Consider the following 17,806-nt stretch of genomic DNA (forward strand, 5'->3'; position numbering starts at 1 on the left):
TTTGCATGATGGCCTTCAGGTTCTCCTCTTCTGTAAATTGCCTGTTCATACTCTTTGCCCATTTTGCACTTTGGGTTGCTATCTTTTTCTTGTTGGTTTGCACGTGTTCCTCACAGAGTCTAGATCTGCATTGTCCAATATGATCTGTCTAATGTGACACTCCGCTCTCCACATGTGGTTATTGAGCACTTGAAATATGGTTAATACCAATTGAGATGTGCTGTAAGCATAAAATACATTCTGGATTTCTAAGACTTAGTAGAATGAAAAGAGGATGTAAAATAACGCATCTCGTTAATTAGTTTCTATACTGATTACATGTCAAGATGACAATAATTTGGGTATACTGGGCTAAATAAAAAGTATTATTAAAATTATTTTTACCTGTTTCTTTTTACTATGTTAATGTGGCTACTAGAAAATGTAAAGTCACATATGGGCTTGCATAGTTCTATTAGATAGCACTGGATTATTGAACCCTTGTCAGTTTCAATAATGATAGATAATGTTTAGGCAGAGCTTCCTATGTGCCAGGCACTGATCTAAGAACTTTATATTTATTAAACAGTTTAGCTCTCCTAACAACCATGTGAGGTGGATACAGTGTTAGACATTGCAGATGTGGTCTACCACTGTGTCATGTGCCGATTCACTTTGTCCATGTTATCCTTCGTTGGAAAGAAATTTTTAAAAAAATATTCATTTATTTATTTGGCTGTGCTGAGTCTTAGTTGCGGCACGTGGGATTTTTGTTGCCGCCGCATCTGGGATCTTCGTTGCGGCATGCGGGATCTTCAGTAGTGGCATGAGGGATCTTTTAGCTGCAGCATGTGGGATCTAGTTCCCTGACCAGGGATCGAACCCAGGCCTCCTGCTTTGGGAGTGGGGAGTCTTAGCCGCTGCACCACCAGGGAAGTCCCACTGGAAAGAAATTTTAAATTTCACTGTAATAGAACATATACATTTTGTGGTTTGTGCCTGCGACATTTCATTACGGAGGCCCTTTGTACCCTTAAATCACAGTTTTTTTTTTAACCCATTCTATGGTTTTTCTTATCCTTTGTCTTTTTTCCACCTCTAGTTCATCTCACGTTGTGGGGTAGGATACAGTCATATTTCTCCATAACCTGCACTGCTCACCAGCTGTGGGACCCAGGGTGAGCCCCTTCCCCCTGTATACCCAGTTGCCTCTTCTGTAAAATGGTGATCATAACAGGACCCCCTTCCTAAAGTCATTATGATTATACTAGGATAAATGAACTATTCTGTGTCAAATGCCTCAAAATGGTGCTGGGCAGATAGTAATTGCTCAGTGAACACCAGCTGCTATTATTAAACTGTTGTGGTGAATAACACAGTCTTCATAACAGAAACATGATAGAAATAGATACATTTATTATCCCTTACTGTGTGCCAGGCCATGTGCTGGCTGCCTTTCAGGAGTAATTGCACTGGATATCTCCCCCATTTTACAGAGGAGGTGACTGAGGCTCAAAGAAGGGGAGCCACTGGGTTCAAAGTTGTACAGCAGCTCATGGGTGTGATGCTTTATCTCCTCCCCCAGCACTTATGACATCCCTCTGGAGGTGTAGGTTGCATGTGAGGCCTGCTCCCGAGATGTGCGGGACAGGTTAGACCCAGGAAGGACATTGCTGAGAGACGTTGCCTCGGCCAGAGTGATCTCAGAGTTTGAGCCTGGCTCTTTGTGGCCTGTGGTTTGACTCCCCCTATTAGCTTGGCAGGACTGGACTGACTCAGCGGGATGGGCCTTGAGGGGAAGCAGAGGAGGTAGGCTTGACTGGGCTAGGTCCTGTGGCCCCAAGTCTCAGCCCCAGTGCCAGCAGCTGCCTTTGGGTGCTGGATTTCAGGAAGTCACCATAAAACCCAACAATAGTGCTGCTCTCTGGAGGGCCAATGGGTAGATCTCCTTTCAAAATACATCTCCAGTCATTTCCTACCACCTCCTTGGTCACCACCTGGTCCAGCCCCATCACCTCCCACAGCCAATTTCTCCCTGATCTCCCAGCTCCACCCTGGATCATCCCCAGGTCTATTCCCCCTCCCCCCAAGCCCTACAGCACCCAGAAGGCACCTGTGAGCACCTAGGTCAGTTCTCACCCTTCCTCTGCTGATGACCCCCACAAAAAAGCCATGTGCCTTTAAAATACTTTGATGAACTATTTCATCTGGAGTCAGGCCTGGCCACACTGATGCCCAGCATAATCTTCCCAAGGAAAGTTGAGCCCCTGTTGAGACAAACCAGCCAGACGTCCGCTCCAACTTCCAGGCAAAAGCAAATCATGCCGTGTCCCTCCTGACTCAAGGTCTTTCAACTGGCTTCTCCTCTGCCTCAAGCATGGGGGCCAGTCTCAGAAGGGCCCTGACTCTGGGCCTGTCTCATTCCTGGGCACGCTCCACTTTACTCTCTCCTGCTCTCTCTGTTTCACCCACACCAGGCCTCAAGGGCCTCATGCTTCTGAGCTCAACCTTGCTTGGTCCACGCCCCTGGTCTGTCTAGGAGCCTCATCCACAGGGCCGCAGCTCCAATGGCCCATCTCTGCACCCTGACAAGCTCCTATCCCTTGGCCTGTGCGCCCGGGGCCCACCATGCATCCTCTCTCCAAGCTCTCCGGTCGTGGGAAGTACTTACTTTGCCTGCTATCACAGGCTGAATGGTGGACCCCCAGAAGATATATGCCCGTGTGCCTGAACCTGTGAATGTGACCTTATTTGGCATGAGGGTCTTGCAGAAGTAATTAAATTAAGGATCTCAAGGTGAGGTCATCCTGGATTTAAATGGGCCCTGAATCCAACGTGTCCTTATAAGAGACAGAAAAGAGGACACAGACACAGGAAGGGGAGATGGCCTCGTGAAGACAGAGGCAGGGATTGGAGTGATTAGCCACAATCCAAGGAACGCCAAGGATTGTTGGCAACCACGAGAAGCCAGGAGAGGTGCATGGAACAGTTTCTCCTTCGGAGCCTCCAGAAGGAACCAACCCTGTTGAAATCTTAGTTTTGGCCTCCCGGCTGCCTGAACTGCAAGAGAATAAATTCCTGTTGTTTCAGGCCACCCAGTTTGTTGTACTTTGTTACAGCAGCCGCAGGAAACTAAAACAGAGGTCTGTGTTTCCTGGAAGACTGTGAGCTCCACGAGTTCCCCCCGCGCCACCCCCCTCTCCCCGCCTCCCCGATGGCTTTGTTTGCCTCTCACTGGGTCCCCTGGGGCCTAGTGTTGAGCTGGCCTTCAGGAACTGTGCCCAATGACTAATACATGAATCCTGAAGTGGAAACAGGATCCTAGGAAATAGGGGCTTTCCTGGAGCCAGACAGAATATCCACTTCTTCCAGGTGGGAACTGGAAGCAGTAGGGTATGGGGGACCCCTTGCTGGGGGTACCCACCAGCAGACCTCAGGGCTGGGTGTGTTCCTCTGCACACTCCGTGACACGAGCCGTGATATGGCAAGTGTTGCAGGTCCACTTTGTCACCCGATTACTCATTCAACAAACACTCAGAGTGTCAGTTCTGGGCCAAGGGCAGCCCTGGGTGCCAGTGATGCTAAGATTATTAGGGCATGGTTGGTGACCTCAAGGAAACTCAGGTTGCTCAGAAGGAGGACCTTCTGGAGTGTTCCCAAGGCTATCGCTCCTCTCTTCATGACGAAGAGGGAAGTTGTCTTACTGAATAATCATAGAGTTTGAGAACTCAGAAGAAATCAGACACCACCACGTCCCCCTCTGCCACCAAGCATGGAATCAGCAGGCTGTGAAAGCATTCTCAGGTCCGTGGGAGGGAGCGTGAATTTCTGTACTTTTAAGGACTAGATTTTAATAGAAAATAGATGCTTATTGTTTGCTTTGTGCTATTTGGAAATGGAAGGTTGGTGCGTTGAAATTTCAAGAGACTGATGATATAGCTCAGGGACTTGAAGTTATACAATCAAATGACAGTCTCCCCCCTTCCCCACCCACCCCCTAAACAAAGGAAAATTAAGACAAAGCAAAAACCAAAACCTTTGCAAGCTCCTGCCTCACTCAGGAAAAGCCAAAGTTCTCCAGTGGCCCAGCAGGCCCTGCACCGTCTGCCCTGCCTTCACCTCCCACTCACCCCTTGCTCTCCTGGCTGTACCTTAAACTCAGGCATGCTCCTGCTTCAGGGCCTTTTCACAGGCTGTTCCTTCTGCCTGGAAGGTCCTTCCCTCAGTATTCACATGGATATCCCCTTACCTCCTTCAACACTTTGTTCAAATGTCACCTTCCCTGTGAGGCATTCACTGACCATGTTACTTAAAACTGCACCCAACACTCCCTACCCACTTGCTTTATATTTCTCCATCACTCTCATCACAGTCTAGCATGTTAGATGATTTATTTATTCTTAATTTTCTTCTTTCTCACTCCACTCACTAGACTGTCAGCTCTGCAAAGGCAGGAGTCTTTGCCAGTTTTGTTCACTGCTGTGTCGCCAGCATCAGGAAGAGGACTGGGCACACTGTAGGTATTCAATAAATATTTACTGAATAGACAATGCTTGTTATGTGTCAGGCACTATGCTGGGTCCTTCAATGATTAACAACTAATGAGAATAATTAATATTTAAGGAGACCTGGGGCAGGTTTACCCCAACTGCCTTAGAAATATGTGTTTGTGTTAATTGCCCACTTGCTCCATGCCAGGCCTGTGTGAAGTTCTTCTCAGGGGTTAGCTGTCTGAGTTCTGGCTCTGGGGGAGTGAGAAAGTTGGGAGTGGCTATGATTAGTCCTGTTTCACATGGGAGGAGACTGAGGCTCTGAGAGGTTTGTTATTTGTCCAGGGGAATGCAGTGAGCAGAATTCGAACTCAGCACAGTCACGCTCCAGAAGCCAAGTTCTTAATACCACGTTCTTTTGCCTTCCCAATGCCCCACCTTGCCCAGTTTTCACACCTCTATGAAGTCTGTACCTTCATTAGCCCTGTTTTTAAAGGAGGCCACTGAGACTCAGAGAAGTGAAGTCACTTGCCCAAGAACACACAGCTGCAGAGTGGCAGAGCTGGGAATCAAACCCAGGGCTGCTCAGTCCTAGAGCCTGATGCTCCACTGCTGCTGCCGAGTGAGCAGGTGGTGACAAGACAGCATGGGAGTGAGCCTGCTTTAGGTACAGTTTCCTCAAGTTGGGTGAGGGCTGGGGTGGAGCTGTGGGTCTCAGGGGCTTGCCTGGGGATTTGGTTCCTGGACCTGACCCGAGAGCACTGACCCAGAAGACCCTGGACTCACCTCAGTCTTTAGAGTTACCAGTTGTGGGCTGAGAAACTTTCACATTGGGATACAAAGATAACTGACACAGTGCTTGTTGTGTGCCAGGCCCCGTTGTGTGCTTATATATCTATATCTGAAAATCCTTACAACCCTAGAAGTACTATTATTATGCCTATTTTACACTTGAAGAAACTGAGGCACAGAGAGGTTAAGTCACTTGCTCAAGGTCACACAGCTAGAAAGTGATCGAGCTGAGATTCAAACCTAGAAGCAGGAGCAATGATAGAGGAGAGGTAGGGGCCATCAAACATTGAACTAGATCTTCACACCCACCTGAGCAGGCCTGGCAGAATCGATGTGTAGAAAAACAGAAGTGAGGAAGCTATTTCCATGACATGTGAGGAAAAAAAAAAAACACATAGCATACAGTATGTACCACTTGTATAAAAAAAGAAAAATATATTCGTGCAGCATCTCAGAAGGAAATGCACAGGAGACACTGGGAACATTCACTGGGGGTGGACTCAAAAGCAGGGTGGGAGGGAGAATTTTTAACTCTATGTGCCCTTGTAAATTTGGTACTGCGATTACATAGCCAAAAATTGAAACTGAACATTTAGAAATTATGCTTATGCTTATATAAGCAGACTCTCTCTGGGAGGACGCACAAAAAACATTTTTAAAAAAGGAAAAATATTCTAATGCCATGGCTTGTCTACAGTGGTTCTGAGGAGGGAGGGGACTCGACTTTTCACCACAGGCCGAATGTAAATTTTGAGTTTTCTACTGTTTGCATCAATGCGACACTCCTGGTGCGATGGATAAAGATGAAGTGGGCCCGAAAAAGAGGCAGCTCCACATGCACCGACATGGAAGGAACTCTGAAACGTGGTCAGATAGGCAGCATGGGAAAGTAAAAAAGATCCATTAACTGGAAGCTAAGGAGGAGGAGAGGTCCACTTGCAGACAAGCAGACACTTGACACACACAACCGTGTCCAGCGTGGGCAAAAGCTGTACATCTGAGGGGCAGGCTTTCTGTCCACTAGGGTCCTTTCTGTCTTTTTCACTGTGAACATTTTCCTAGACTCACACTGCCCCATCCACCGCCCTGGTTAGGTTATTGTTCTAAATAAGTTACCAGAACTGTGACACATTAAGGCTTTGTGCACGTTCGTGCTGGTGGCCCTTGGATATGAAGTTCACAGGCGCCTGCTATGTAATGAGGGAGACGGGGGCGGGGGGATTGGCAGCCCTGGGGGTCTGTGACCCCAACCAAGGCCAGGGCCAATTCTGCAGTAAATGTCATCTTGGTCCCTGGTTCAGTGAAGAAATCTTGTGATAAGGTCCCTTTTGGCTCTGATACTCCAGGGGTCACCTCCCAACTAGGATGGCCTCTCTGGGCTCCACATGGCTGCCCTTCTAAGACACCCAGGTCTTACCCAAGTCACCGCTAACCACGTGTGGCTGCAGCTACCAAGCAACTTCTATTGAATCTTAAAGAATTTCTGTTTTAAAAGACATAAAACATTCCCATCACTGAAGAAAGTTCTCTTGGACAGCACTGCTCTTAGACTGTTTTCAGTGGTTAAATTCTTTCAGTGGGAAGGGAAAGCCACTCCTACGTTGACGTTAAACATGGTGTTATTTAAGTTTTTACATCAAGACGTTTCGTAGCAAAATAGCAATACATTGTTTTCCGCCTGTGTAATTACTTACCTTAAAATAAAACCAGTTCCTTAAAAAGAGTTGCAAAGTAAAAGCAGTTTCAGTGGCCTGCAGATAAAGGGAGGGCAGGAAACAGGTCTTCACCAGGGCACCTGGGTTGGAATCCTAGTCTGGTTTGGCCAGGGTCTGCCTGACACCAGCCTGTTCTAGCGAGTAAGGAGTGGGGGGAGATACATCCACCTCCCTTTGGCCCCAGCAACCAGACCTTGGAATATTGGGAGGGGACCTGCTTAACTCTGGCCCCAACCTTCACAGAAAGCAAGCTGAGTCCACTGGGCTCTCCGGATGCCTGGATCGAGCCCTGTGGGTTGCTGTTATCCACACCACATCCAGCTCAAGGAGGGTGACTTCTCTCTCCCTTGCAGAGGACTCCTGCCTTCTGCTCACCCCTCCCTCCCACCCACCCATCCTGGCCGCCTTTGGAGGGCTGCCCAGACCCCACCCCAGCCCGTCAGCAGAGCCCTCAAACAGAGTCACAGGACCGCTCCCCTGAGGTTTAGCATCAGTCTTTAATGCTGTCACACTGCACACTGACAAGTCACACACTTTGGTCTTGTGTTGGCAGTGGCAACTTACAATGAGTCTAAAGGTCTGAGCACCAGACTGGCCTGCAAGGAACAGATACTTGTTCCTACATGCCTCCCCCCGCCCCCACCAGGTTCCTTCCGAATTCCATCATGGCCCCTTACAGAGAGCAGCAGCTGCTGTGGACTGGTTTCATTTGAGTGCACACCAACTTTACACGGAATTATAAAAACATATTTACAGACGTTCCACAGTGCTCCTGTAATCAGAAGCAAAGACCCTTTTATCAAAAGGGATTATACCTAGGGCTGTGCAAAATGCAAAAGGATCAGATCCTTTTGAGAGTCCAAAGTCCGTTAAATGAAAAATCACCTGGGCCACTGGTAAATCCCAGGTGTGCCAAAAGATTGCCTTACAGAAAAGGAAAGTGAGCGCGCCCAGCCTTGGAGCCAGGGGTTGAGAGGACCCCCTGCTCCGGCCAGGGCCCCAGACGCTCGAGGGAGAGGCAGCTGCTCAAGTTGCTCGCTCACTGGAGGCCGGCTCCCTTGGTCTTGCTGGAACGAGAGAGAGGTATTGCTTGTGGGAGCCAGCCAGGCAGTTCGGCAAAAATAGTCTAGGTTCTCAATTTGAGATGGCAAGAGAAAAGACGGGATTCTTCAGGGGAAGAGTAAGACGTGGGAGACAAATACAGAATAAAACATGAACTGATTACACAACAGAAACTGAGGAGTGTACAAGACCTGGTAACCAAGAAGGCAGGTCCATACCACGTCTAACATCTGCAAGCAAAGGGACTACAGAGGGATCAAGTCCAGCTGTGGGTCTGCCTCTCCCCCTGGGCAGGGCCTGGGGGAGGAGGGTGTAGGCCCATCCCGGAGGGCGGCAGGACCCAGCGGGGCAGACTGGACTGCCTTTTCCTGCTGTCCCCACCACCTGCCACCCTATCGCTCGAAAAACCACTTAAGTCTAGTGCACGACTTTAAAAGATTGTGTAATATATTCTCTGGAAAACATTCAGCAGTACGAAAGCCCGCCCTGGGCCCTCCCGCCCTCTCGCGGGTCCACAGCTGGTGGAACAGTCTGGAAATCCTTGAGCTCTGGAAAGGTCCCTGGTCAATCCTTGGGGAACACAGTTGACTATATCGGAAGAACCTGCTCAAGAACGGTTCTTGACGTCTGGGGAATCCTCTCGGGGAAGATCACTTCAAACTCAATAATAAGGTCTCCACGTTTCTCGGGCATTTTGGGGAGAGGAAGTCCTTCTCCAGGAACTTTTCGCCGCATGCCAGGCCTGATGACATCTTTGAATACAACAGGTATGGTCCTGCCGTCCAGAGTTGGGACATTCACTGTACAGCCACACAGAGCCTTGGAAAGCAAATGGACAACGTTAGATAGAGAGTAGCTTCGGAAGCTCACATCCTGCCCAGAGGCTGTTTAATGTAAGGTAAGCACCACGAGGCCTTTGTAGCTAAGACCCTGCCCCCAGATCCACCCAGGTCACCAGCACAGAAGCTCTGGAAAAACAGAGCCCTGGAAAGTCTTGTTGCTACTGCACCTCTCAAGCCTGGCACACACCAAGAGCTCAGAAATATGTGTCAAGCAAATACTGAACTGTGTCAAAAAGCAGCCTTCTCCCTCCACAGACGTTGCCCTGCCTAGTGCCTTACCTCCCGAAGGGTGATCCTGGCTGGGTAAATGACATCAGAGCCATCTCTCTTAAAGATATTGTGTGGCTTGTCCTTTAAAACAAAGACGATGTCGGCTGGAATGTTGTTGGAGGTCTGGTCTCCTTCCTTGGGGAAGGTGATTTTGGTCCCTTCTTTCCACCCCCGCTTCACTTCAATGGTCAAGATTTTGTCTTCGTTGCGAATGCTCTTTCCATCAGGGTTCAGCCGCTTATGAGAGATTTTCATTTTCTTGGTACAGCCGCTATAGATCTCTTCAAGTGATACCCTGAGGTCATGGGTGACAGGGGGATCTTGCTTCCTTCGGGTGGGCTCTTGGGCAGGGCGGGAGCGGCCAAAGTTCATGTTGGTGAAGCCACCCATGCCCATGGGGAAGCCTGAGAATGGGTCATCGATGTCCATGCCTTCCTCCCCGTTGCGCTGCCCAAAAAAGGTGTCAAAGGGATTTCGGCCACCGAAGAACTCAGCAAACATGGCGTGAGGGTCTCCATGGAATGTGTAGCTGAAAGAGGTACCGTTAGCACCACCGCTGCTCCCGCCACTGGGGCCACTGCCCTTTAGGCCTGAAAAGCAAAAGCAGAAGAAATCAGATGGCTGGCTAGGAGCTTAGCTCTCCAGGAGCTTTCCTTAAGGAAAAAAGCTTAGAAGTCATTGCGGGAGGGATTTTTTTAGCCTGTCTGGGAAGAATAACGAAGAACCCCAAGCTTTTACCTCCCACTTGCAGCGGCAAAAACAGAACCCTTACTCCCCAAGGTAGGTAGTTCATTGTGGCATGACAGTAGTGAAAGGCTCAAGCTCTGAGATGGCCATATCTCTTGCGGTCACCCAGATCCTCACACCTGAGTAACCCATCCTTCCTGCAATGTTACAAGGAGTACAAAGAATTCACTAACAGATCCGATGAAAAAAGCACAACCCAGGATCAATTTTCACTAAATGTTTACTCTTAAATACTTTAGGGCTAGAGACGTGTGGGGGAGTAGAGATGAAGGTGAAACTGTAAACGGAGACTTTCAAATTCTCACACCCTGGCACTTACTACCATCATTCTTATATAAAAAGTCACTTATTTCTTAAGACCAAGCCCAGAAGCCAGCCTGAGTCATCAACGGACAACTGGACACCAAGAACGCTTTCTTTTTCCCTGAAGAGAGCTACCCCGGGGAGGCTGGGCAGAGACAGGCCCCATTGCTCCATACACCTTGACGGCCGACTACGTGCCCGGCACGGCACGGAGCCAAGTAAGCACTTTACAGGGATTACCTCACTCCACCCTCGGAGAGCTCCGGGAGGTCGCTCGGCATTAACTGTCACTCTCGTTTGCAGGCTCACTACACGCAGGCTGTGCCCGGCGCTCAGCCAGAGGCCCCGCCCTGCACCTCGCCCAGGTGAGCCTAGGGCCCGCGGGGCCACAATGCCACCACTCAAGCTAGGCCTCCGAACCCTCTCCTTCAGCACCCCGGACCGATCGGGGCCGTGGGCGGAGGCGGGAGTCCAGGGAGGGGCAGTCCCAGACATACTAGAAGCTTCTGGGCGAGCAGCGCAGCCAGGGCTGCTCCTCCCATCGGGCGGCCGCCTATCCGAGACCGGAGGCCCGTGTGGCCAGAGGGCGGGGGCTGCTCGCCCCCGGGGGCCGGGGCGTCCCCCACTCCCCGGGACGCCGCAGCGTGGCCGCTGTGCCTCGGTTTCTCCGCCTGTCAAAAGACGGGGCCGCGCCCCCGGCCGCGAGCGCGCACACTACCTTCCTCCCCATAGCGGTCGAAGATCTCGCGCTTGCGCGGGTCGCTGAGCACGTCGTAGGCCTCGGCGATCTCCTTGAACTTCTCCTCGGCGCCGGGCTCCTTGTTCTTGTCCGGGTGGTAACGCAGCGCCTGGCGACGGTAGGCCCTCTTGATCTCCTCATCCGACGCACCGCGGGCCAGGCCCAGCGTCTGGTAATAGTCCTTGCCCATTGCCTGCGCCTGCCGCTCGCCGCCCAGCTGTAGCCGTCCCCCGGCTCCGCCGCCCCCCGCTCCCGGAGTCTATATACCCGCCCGGCGGAAGCTTCCAGAGCCCGCCAGCCCACTCCAGAACCTTCCTCCCCGCCCCCTACGCAGTTTCGACCAATCGCCGCCGCCCAGGCTGCGACGCGCAACATCCGGGGCGGGGCAGCGCCGCCAACAGCCCCCTGCGCGCGGCCACGCCCCTTCCCGCTCCGCCCTCGGCAACGCCTCCCCGTGGCGCACGCCCCCGGGAGACGGAGGCCCCGCCCACCCCCCGCGGGAACCAATAGAGATTTTGCTTTACTGCTCCTGACGACCCGGCCGGCCGCGCAGCCCGCCCCCTGCCTGGGTCAATAGGTTACGACGCGCTGCTCCGGGAAGGGGCGGGGTCGGAGAAGGCCCCGCCCCTTCCGTAGCAGAAGCAAACGTGCCTGCTCTTATCTCACAGGGCGTGGGAATCAGTTCCTGCCAGGAGTCTCGGGGCGGGGGAGTTACCTAATCTTTCATTGCCCCAGACACCCACCCTGCTTCTGGGACTAAAATTATCCACCCGCCTTCTTCTACCGGCTGTGGGTAGAATGCACTTGGGAGCCCCGGTACTGCCCCTGTCCTCACCTATACAGTACCCTGTAAAGCGAGGTGAGCACCCGGGACCAAAGTTCATCTCCCTGGAGAGGTCTTCTCAGTCCAGCTCCTTAAGTCTTTCAGTTTACCGTATTCTCAAGAACCCCTGCCACTGAAATTTGAAATTACCCTGTTCCTTGGTTTTCATGCTAAATGTCACCCTTCTCCCAGCCTGCGACCACCACGAGGGCAGGGACTGGGTCTTGTCAGTGCTGGGTCTCTAGTGGCAGAAACGTGTCTGGAACCGACGCTTCGTAAATATTCCTGGCTGTTTTTAATACACCTTCTTTTTCCCCTCCCCACTACCTTTATGATTTGGGGGAGACATGGGCGTGTCATACACCTCTCAAGACCTCTGTTTCCTCATCTGTGGGCAACATGATCCCTTTCGGCTCTGAGAGTCTCGGGTGTCTGTGGTCAAGGGCAGGGCTGACGGGGTAAGAAGGCTCAGAAAGGGGTACCACCTGAGAAGGGAAGAGGGGTGGGTAGGTGGTGGTGCCCTGTGAAGGGGAGAGTTTCCTGGAAGAACTGCTTGGGAGGTCTGGGCGGTGTGACACTGGCTCTGGAGCCAGACAGCCCGGTTTCATTCTTGGTTCCAGCTCTTCCTGGCTGTGTGATCTTGGGCTGGTTACTGAGCCTTCCAGGGCCTTTAGCTTCCTTATCTGTACAATGGGGGTAGTAGTTGTACCTGCCTCATAGGGCTTTGAAGTTGACGTTGATTCAACATTTGTGAAGTGCCCAGGACAGGCCTGGCCTAGAGGAAGTGCTGTCAAAGGGGTGAGTAGCCATCTGGTTGAATGGTGGGCTGCTGAGCCACCCGCTTCCTGGCAAAAAGCTTCTGGTAGCTACTGCCCTTGTGCAGGCTGGAACTCCTGAGAAAGATGCCATGGCCTTCCCCTGCTGTCTAGCAGGGGGATTCCGGCCATCCCTGGCCACCCCGACCCCAGGGTAACCGTGTCAGTAAGGACTCTGGACTAGGACACACACCAGCTGACCTGGGAGGATGAGTCTGGGCTGGGTGCCCAGAGGCACAGCACTGCAGGGTTCCTGAACCAATCGTGGAGGGGAGAGAGTTTGATTTTTTTAAAAGCTACATAAACAGATAGCGGGAGAGTCACCATGGGGAAAAACTCAGAGCTTGTGGATTTCCTCACACTTATAAATTTAAGAGTTAACAGATGTGGCAGCCTCCAAGGGTCTTCACATAGCCCTGAGTGGGCCAAAAACATCATGTGAAGGGTGTCCTTGTGTTTAGGGGCAACCTGAGAGCTGGGAACTCTCCCTTCCTTGAGCGAGCCTGGGTCATGTTCAGGAAGTTTTAATTGTTCAACCCCCCCACAAAAGAAAAAAACAAAAACTCAACATCTCTTCTTATGGCTATGATTCTTTGACCTGGACACTCACTGGGCACTTTGGAATGTTATTGGAAAAGTGGCCTCTGCAGAAATCTCAGCACAGGTTTGAGCTCTCAACTCAGAGAAGAAGAGAAGATGTGATGGGTAGTTGTATGCATCGACTTGGCCAGGCAGTTGTACCCAGTTATTCAATTAAACACTAAGTGCTGCTGTGAAGGTGTTTTGTAGATGTGGTTAGGTTAACATCTATAATCAGTTGACTCTAAGTACAGGAGATGACCATTGGTATTGTGGGTGGACCTCATCCAATCAGTTGAAAGGCTTCAAAAGCAAACTGAGGGAATTCCCTGGCAGTGCAGTGGTTAGGGTTCTGCGCTCTCACTGCCGAAGGCCTTAAAAGCAAATACTGAGGTTTCCCTGAGGATGAAGCATCAATTCCTGGCCAAGAGTTTCCAGCCTGCTGGTCTGCCCTACAGATTTCAGACTTGCCTTGCCAGCCCCCACAATCGTGTGAGCCAATGCCTGAAATAAATCTCTTAATACACAGACACACTCACAAACACATATATCCTACTGGTTCTGTTTCTTTGGTATCCAATAGAACCCTAATGTAAGAACTAAGCAGGACTTCCCTGGTGGCGCGATGGTTGAGAATCCACCTGCCAATGCAGGGGACACAGGTTCGATCCCTGGTCCAGGAAGCTCCCACATGCCACGGAGCAACTACTACTACTGAGCCTGCGCTCTTAGAGCCCACGAGTCACAACTACTGAAGCCTGCATGCCCTAGAGCCCGCGCACCGCAACAAGAGAAGCCACCGCAATGAGAAGCCCGCGCACCGCAACAAAAAGCAGCCCCCGCTCACTGCAACCAGAGAAAGCCCGCGCGCAGCAACGAAGACCCAACACAGCCAAAAATAAATTAAAAAATAAAAAGAACTAAGCAGGTGAGTCTGGAGTCGGTCAGCCTCCGTTGAAATCCTGGACCCACTATTTACTTATTTACTGCCTGTGTGATCTTGCACAACTTGCTCTACCTCTCGAATTGCTAGGTATGTCCTCCATAAAATGGGATAAGGGTAGATCTTACCTCCCAGGGTTGCTATGTGGATGAATTTGAGAGGGGCCAGGAAATGAACATCATAATAATAGCTAACACTGACATGGTCCTACTCTGTGTCAAGCCGGTTCCAAGCACTTGATCTGTATTAACTCATTTAATCCTGACAATAATCCTATGAGCTTGGACTATCATTACCTCTGTTTTACCGGTAGGGAAACTGAGGCTCTGAGAGGTCATGTGACTTGCCTGAGGTCACCCAGTGAATAAAATGCTGACGTGTAAACTGTGTAGCATACTGAGTATTTATGGTAAGCACTCAGCTTATGTTAAGATGTGATTCAGATGATGATAAAGACTTAATTTTTTTTAAAAAAGCATCGCCATTTTTTTCAACTCTTCTCTTCACGAAAAAGAACTTCAAAAGCATTACAGCCATACAAGCTAACAATCTTCCCCTGGTGGAATACCCATGTGAAATAAAAACCTATGTTCACATAAAAACCCATGAGCAAATGGTTATCAAGGCTTTATTTGTCATTACCAACAGCCATTAAAACCTAAATATCCTTCAGTGGGTGAATGAATAAACTGTGATCTGGCAACATGATGGAATACTATTCGGCCATAAAAAAAACTGAGCTACTGACACAGGAAACAATGCAGAGGAGCCTCAAATGCATTATGTTAATGAAAGAAGCCAGATTCAAAAGTCTATTTACTGTGTGATTCCATTTTAAAGGACCTCTGGAAAAGGCAAGAGTATTGATGCAGAAATTGGATCAGTGGTTGCCAGGGGCTGGGATCTGCTGCAAAGGGATACAGGGGAATTTGGGGGGATGATGGAAATGTTCTGTATCTTGACTGTGGTGGTGGTTACATGTCTGTATTTATTCAGAACTGTACACTAAAAAAGGTGAATTTTACTGTATGTAAATTATACGTCAATAAGAAGAAAGAAAATAAATCCCATGGACTTAAAAATAAAAATTAAAAAGGCAGACAAGATAGAACTTGGGAAACCTCTCTCTGGGGCTCCTGACACAGTGGAAAGTTGCTAACCAGCCCTGGCTTGTCTGCTATAGGCTTTACCTTCCCTCACACAGCTCTGAATCAGCTTGATCACACACCCAAAAACAAGCCAAGCCAGGTTCCTGGAAGAATCAAGATCTTATCTTACTTGCATGTGGGAAATAGAATTTCCCCTTTGGAAACTGCTCTAAGGGACTTATCACATTTGACTCAGCAAATACCAAATGTATTTACTTGTCACCATTATGAATCAGCCACTGTGCTGGACAATCTAGCTGTCCCTACCAACAGGTATAGTCAGAGCTGTGGTACAGTGTCATGAATGGCTTGAACAAAGTGGCCAGTCTTCATTCTGAGGGTAGATTTGGTTTCTGCTGGCAGACTGATTACTGGAAGCCAGGTGAGGCCAACAAGGGGTCCTCACACCTGTAATACCCATCAAAAACAAAGGACTTCTTTGCAGGCTGGATCATGCCTTTCTATGCATTTCTTGTAGGTGAGGAGAGGGACGGAAATTATTTTTATGCCTCGGCTGGCACACAGCATAGTAGGTTCACAAAATTATTTGGTGCCTGTTGAGTGAGTTCAGGGCTCAGGGAAGCAGTCTCGAAAGGGAAATTCCAGAATGTTCTGAGTCTGTAGGAATGTGTGTGGAATCTCCAAAAATGACATCTATTTGGACACCAGACGCCTTGCCTAGCTGGAACCCAGTGATAGGGAAGACATGCTTACTCAGACCACATTGGAGAAGCTGGAAATTGGCAGAACTGGCAAAGTAGCAAAACATGGCTGGGTTTTAGGGGTTCAACCCTGCCCCCTCAGCATCTCAGAAGTAGACACCTCAAGTAACTCAACTTCGTACGATTTAAACTTGTGGCCTCTGAGCGAGTAGTCCCCCATCCCCCTCCATGAGGCCAGGGAATGAGGCCTGTCGGTACATAAAGGATCTCCAGATACTGTGAGCCCCACAACTGCTAACAGGAAGAGATCTGTACAAGAGAAAGTACAAGTATAAAACACTATGTTTTCATCTGTTTTGCCCAGATAGGTCCGATGAAAAAGGTAATGAATTTCTGAAGACCACAGCCTTAGCTTCCTTTACTTGGAGACAGGGGTCCCCATAAGCTGTAGCTTCAGAAGTCTCTAGAGCCTAACCTGGATGACTAAGTGCGAGCATTGACTCACCTTCTCCCTGCCCTGCTCTCCTGTGAATCAGAGATCTATCGTTGAGGACTTCTCACCATGTCCCTGATGCCAGGTCTCTGAATTCTGAAGGGTTCAACAGTTGATGAAGGCTCAGGGGCAGGGTCTGGAATCAGGAGAAAGTAGATAAGGTGAGGGAGTGTGCCAGGTCCTGTCTTAAGTGTGCATGAGTGTGTGTGTGTGTGTGTGTGTGGTGGAAACCAGCCTCCCAATGACAATCAATGGAACAAAAGCATGGCATGACCCCAAACCAGCACTGTCCAGTAGAGCTAGTGTGAGAGGCACAACCGCCAGCTGTGTTTGATTTTAAATGTTCCAACAGGCACATTAAAGAAGTAAAAAGAAACAGGGGAATTTAATTTTAATAATGTATTTGAATCCAATATATCCAAAATAACATCATTTCAACGTGTAATCAACATAAAAGGTGATTAATGAGGTTTTTTGTTTTTTTTTTACATTTTCCTTTTCGTACTCTTTGAAATCGGTTTGTGTTTTATGTTTACAGCACATCTCAGTTTTGACTAGCCACATTTCAAGGGCTCACTAGACACATGTGGCCAGCGGTGACCATACTGGCCCGTGCAGGTAGAGACAAATGTGGCCTCCGTGCCCCTCGAGTCGAGGAAGGTGGCGCGGGGGCTTGCATTGAAAAGGGAGTGAAGACAGCCCCAGAATGGTTACAGGTTGGGGGCGGTTCCAGAAGGCTTTTCACCACCCATTTCCCCTTTCCTTTCCTCCCATTCATGACAGATACGGGTCCCCTAGCCAGAAAGGCCTCTCCATCCAGGTGCCCCAGCCCATGCCTCCAACCCCCATCCCTCTCCCGTTGCTCCCCGGTATCCCCCGGGGGCCGCCCACCTCGGAATTCATCCAGTCGAGCTGCCCACGACGCGAACGCTGCCTTCTACGTCACTCAACTGCTAGCTCCCTCCCCCACGCCTTGCAGTAACCTTCGCTTCCCTTGGTTTCCACAGCGACGCCACCAAGGGGCGGGGCTGGGGGGGGGGCTCGCGGCGCCGAGGCCCCCTTTGATTGGTGGGTAGCCAAGCCCCTTCTTTCTACCGACTCCCCTCCCTCTTGCCCGCGCTCCGCCCCCTCGGTGGGTCTTGCAAGCTGATTGGCTAGCCCCGTGGCGAGAGCGGCTATTTCTCGTTCGGACCTGCCCTGCTGGGCGAGGGCGAAGTGGGCGCCCCGTGCGCTGATTGGCTGGAGGGGCGCGCGCGGCAGGGAGGAGCGGGGCGGACGCGGAGCCGCGGTTAGTCTCGCGGGGAGGTCGTGAGCGTGTGAGGTATCCCTTGCAGTGTTGCGCGCAGGTAGCTGCAGCAGCAGGAGCAGTAGCCGCCGTGTGAGGGAGCCATGAAGCACTCTGAG

General features: G+C 50.4%; 2 protein-coding genes across 2 annotated transcripts in view; one reads left to right on the forward strand and one right to left on the reverse strand.

The window, feature by feature from the left end:
• Positions 1 to 7,492: 7,492 nt before the first annotated feature.
• On the reverse strand, positions 7,493 to 11,174 carry DNAJB1 (DnaJ heat shock protein family (Hsp40) member B1). The gene is made up of 3 exons (XM_082651619.1): positions 10,919 to 11,174; positions 9,160 to 9,740; positions 7,493 to 8,857 (listed from the first exon to the last, which is right to left on the reverse strand). Exons 1-3 carry the CDS (start codon positions 11,127 to 11,129, stop codon positions 8,627 to 8,629), a joined length of 1,023 nt encoding a protein of 340 aa, XP_082507745.1. The 5' UTR covers positions 11,130 to 11,174; the 3' UTR covers positions 7,493 to 8,626.
• A 6,307-nt stretch (positions 11,175 to 17,481) lies between these two features.
• The window catches only part of TECR (trans-2,3-enoyl-CoA reductase), a 28,262-nt gene continuing 27,937 nt past the window's right edge, over positions 17,482 to 17,806 (forward strand). The window contains exon 1 of the mRNA XM_082650558.1: positions 17,482 to 17,806. Within this exon, the coding sequence (XP_082506684.1) occupies positions 17,792 to 17,806 (15 nt within the window). The 5' untranslated portion in view covers positions 17,482 to 17,791.

This window comes from Grampus griseus, assembly GCF_964374135.1.
Source record: "Grampus griseus genome assembly, chromosome: 3".
NCBI classification, from domain to species: domain Eukaryota; kingdom Metazoa; phylum Chordata; class Mammalia; order Artiodactyla; family Delphinidae; genus Grampus; species Grampus griseus.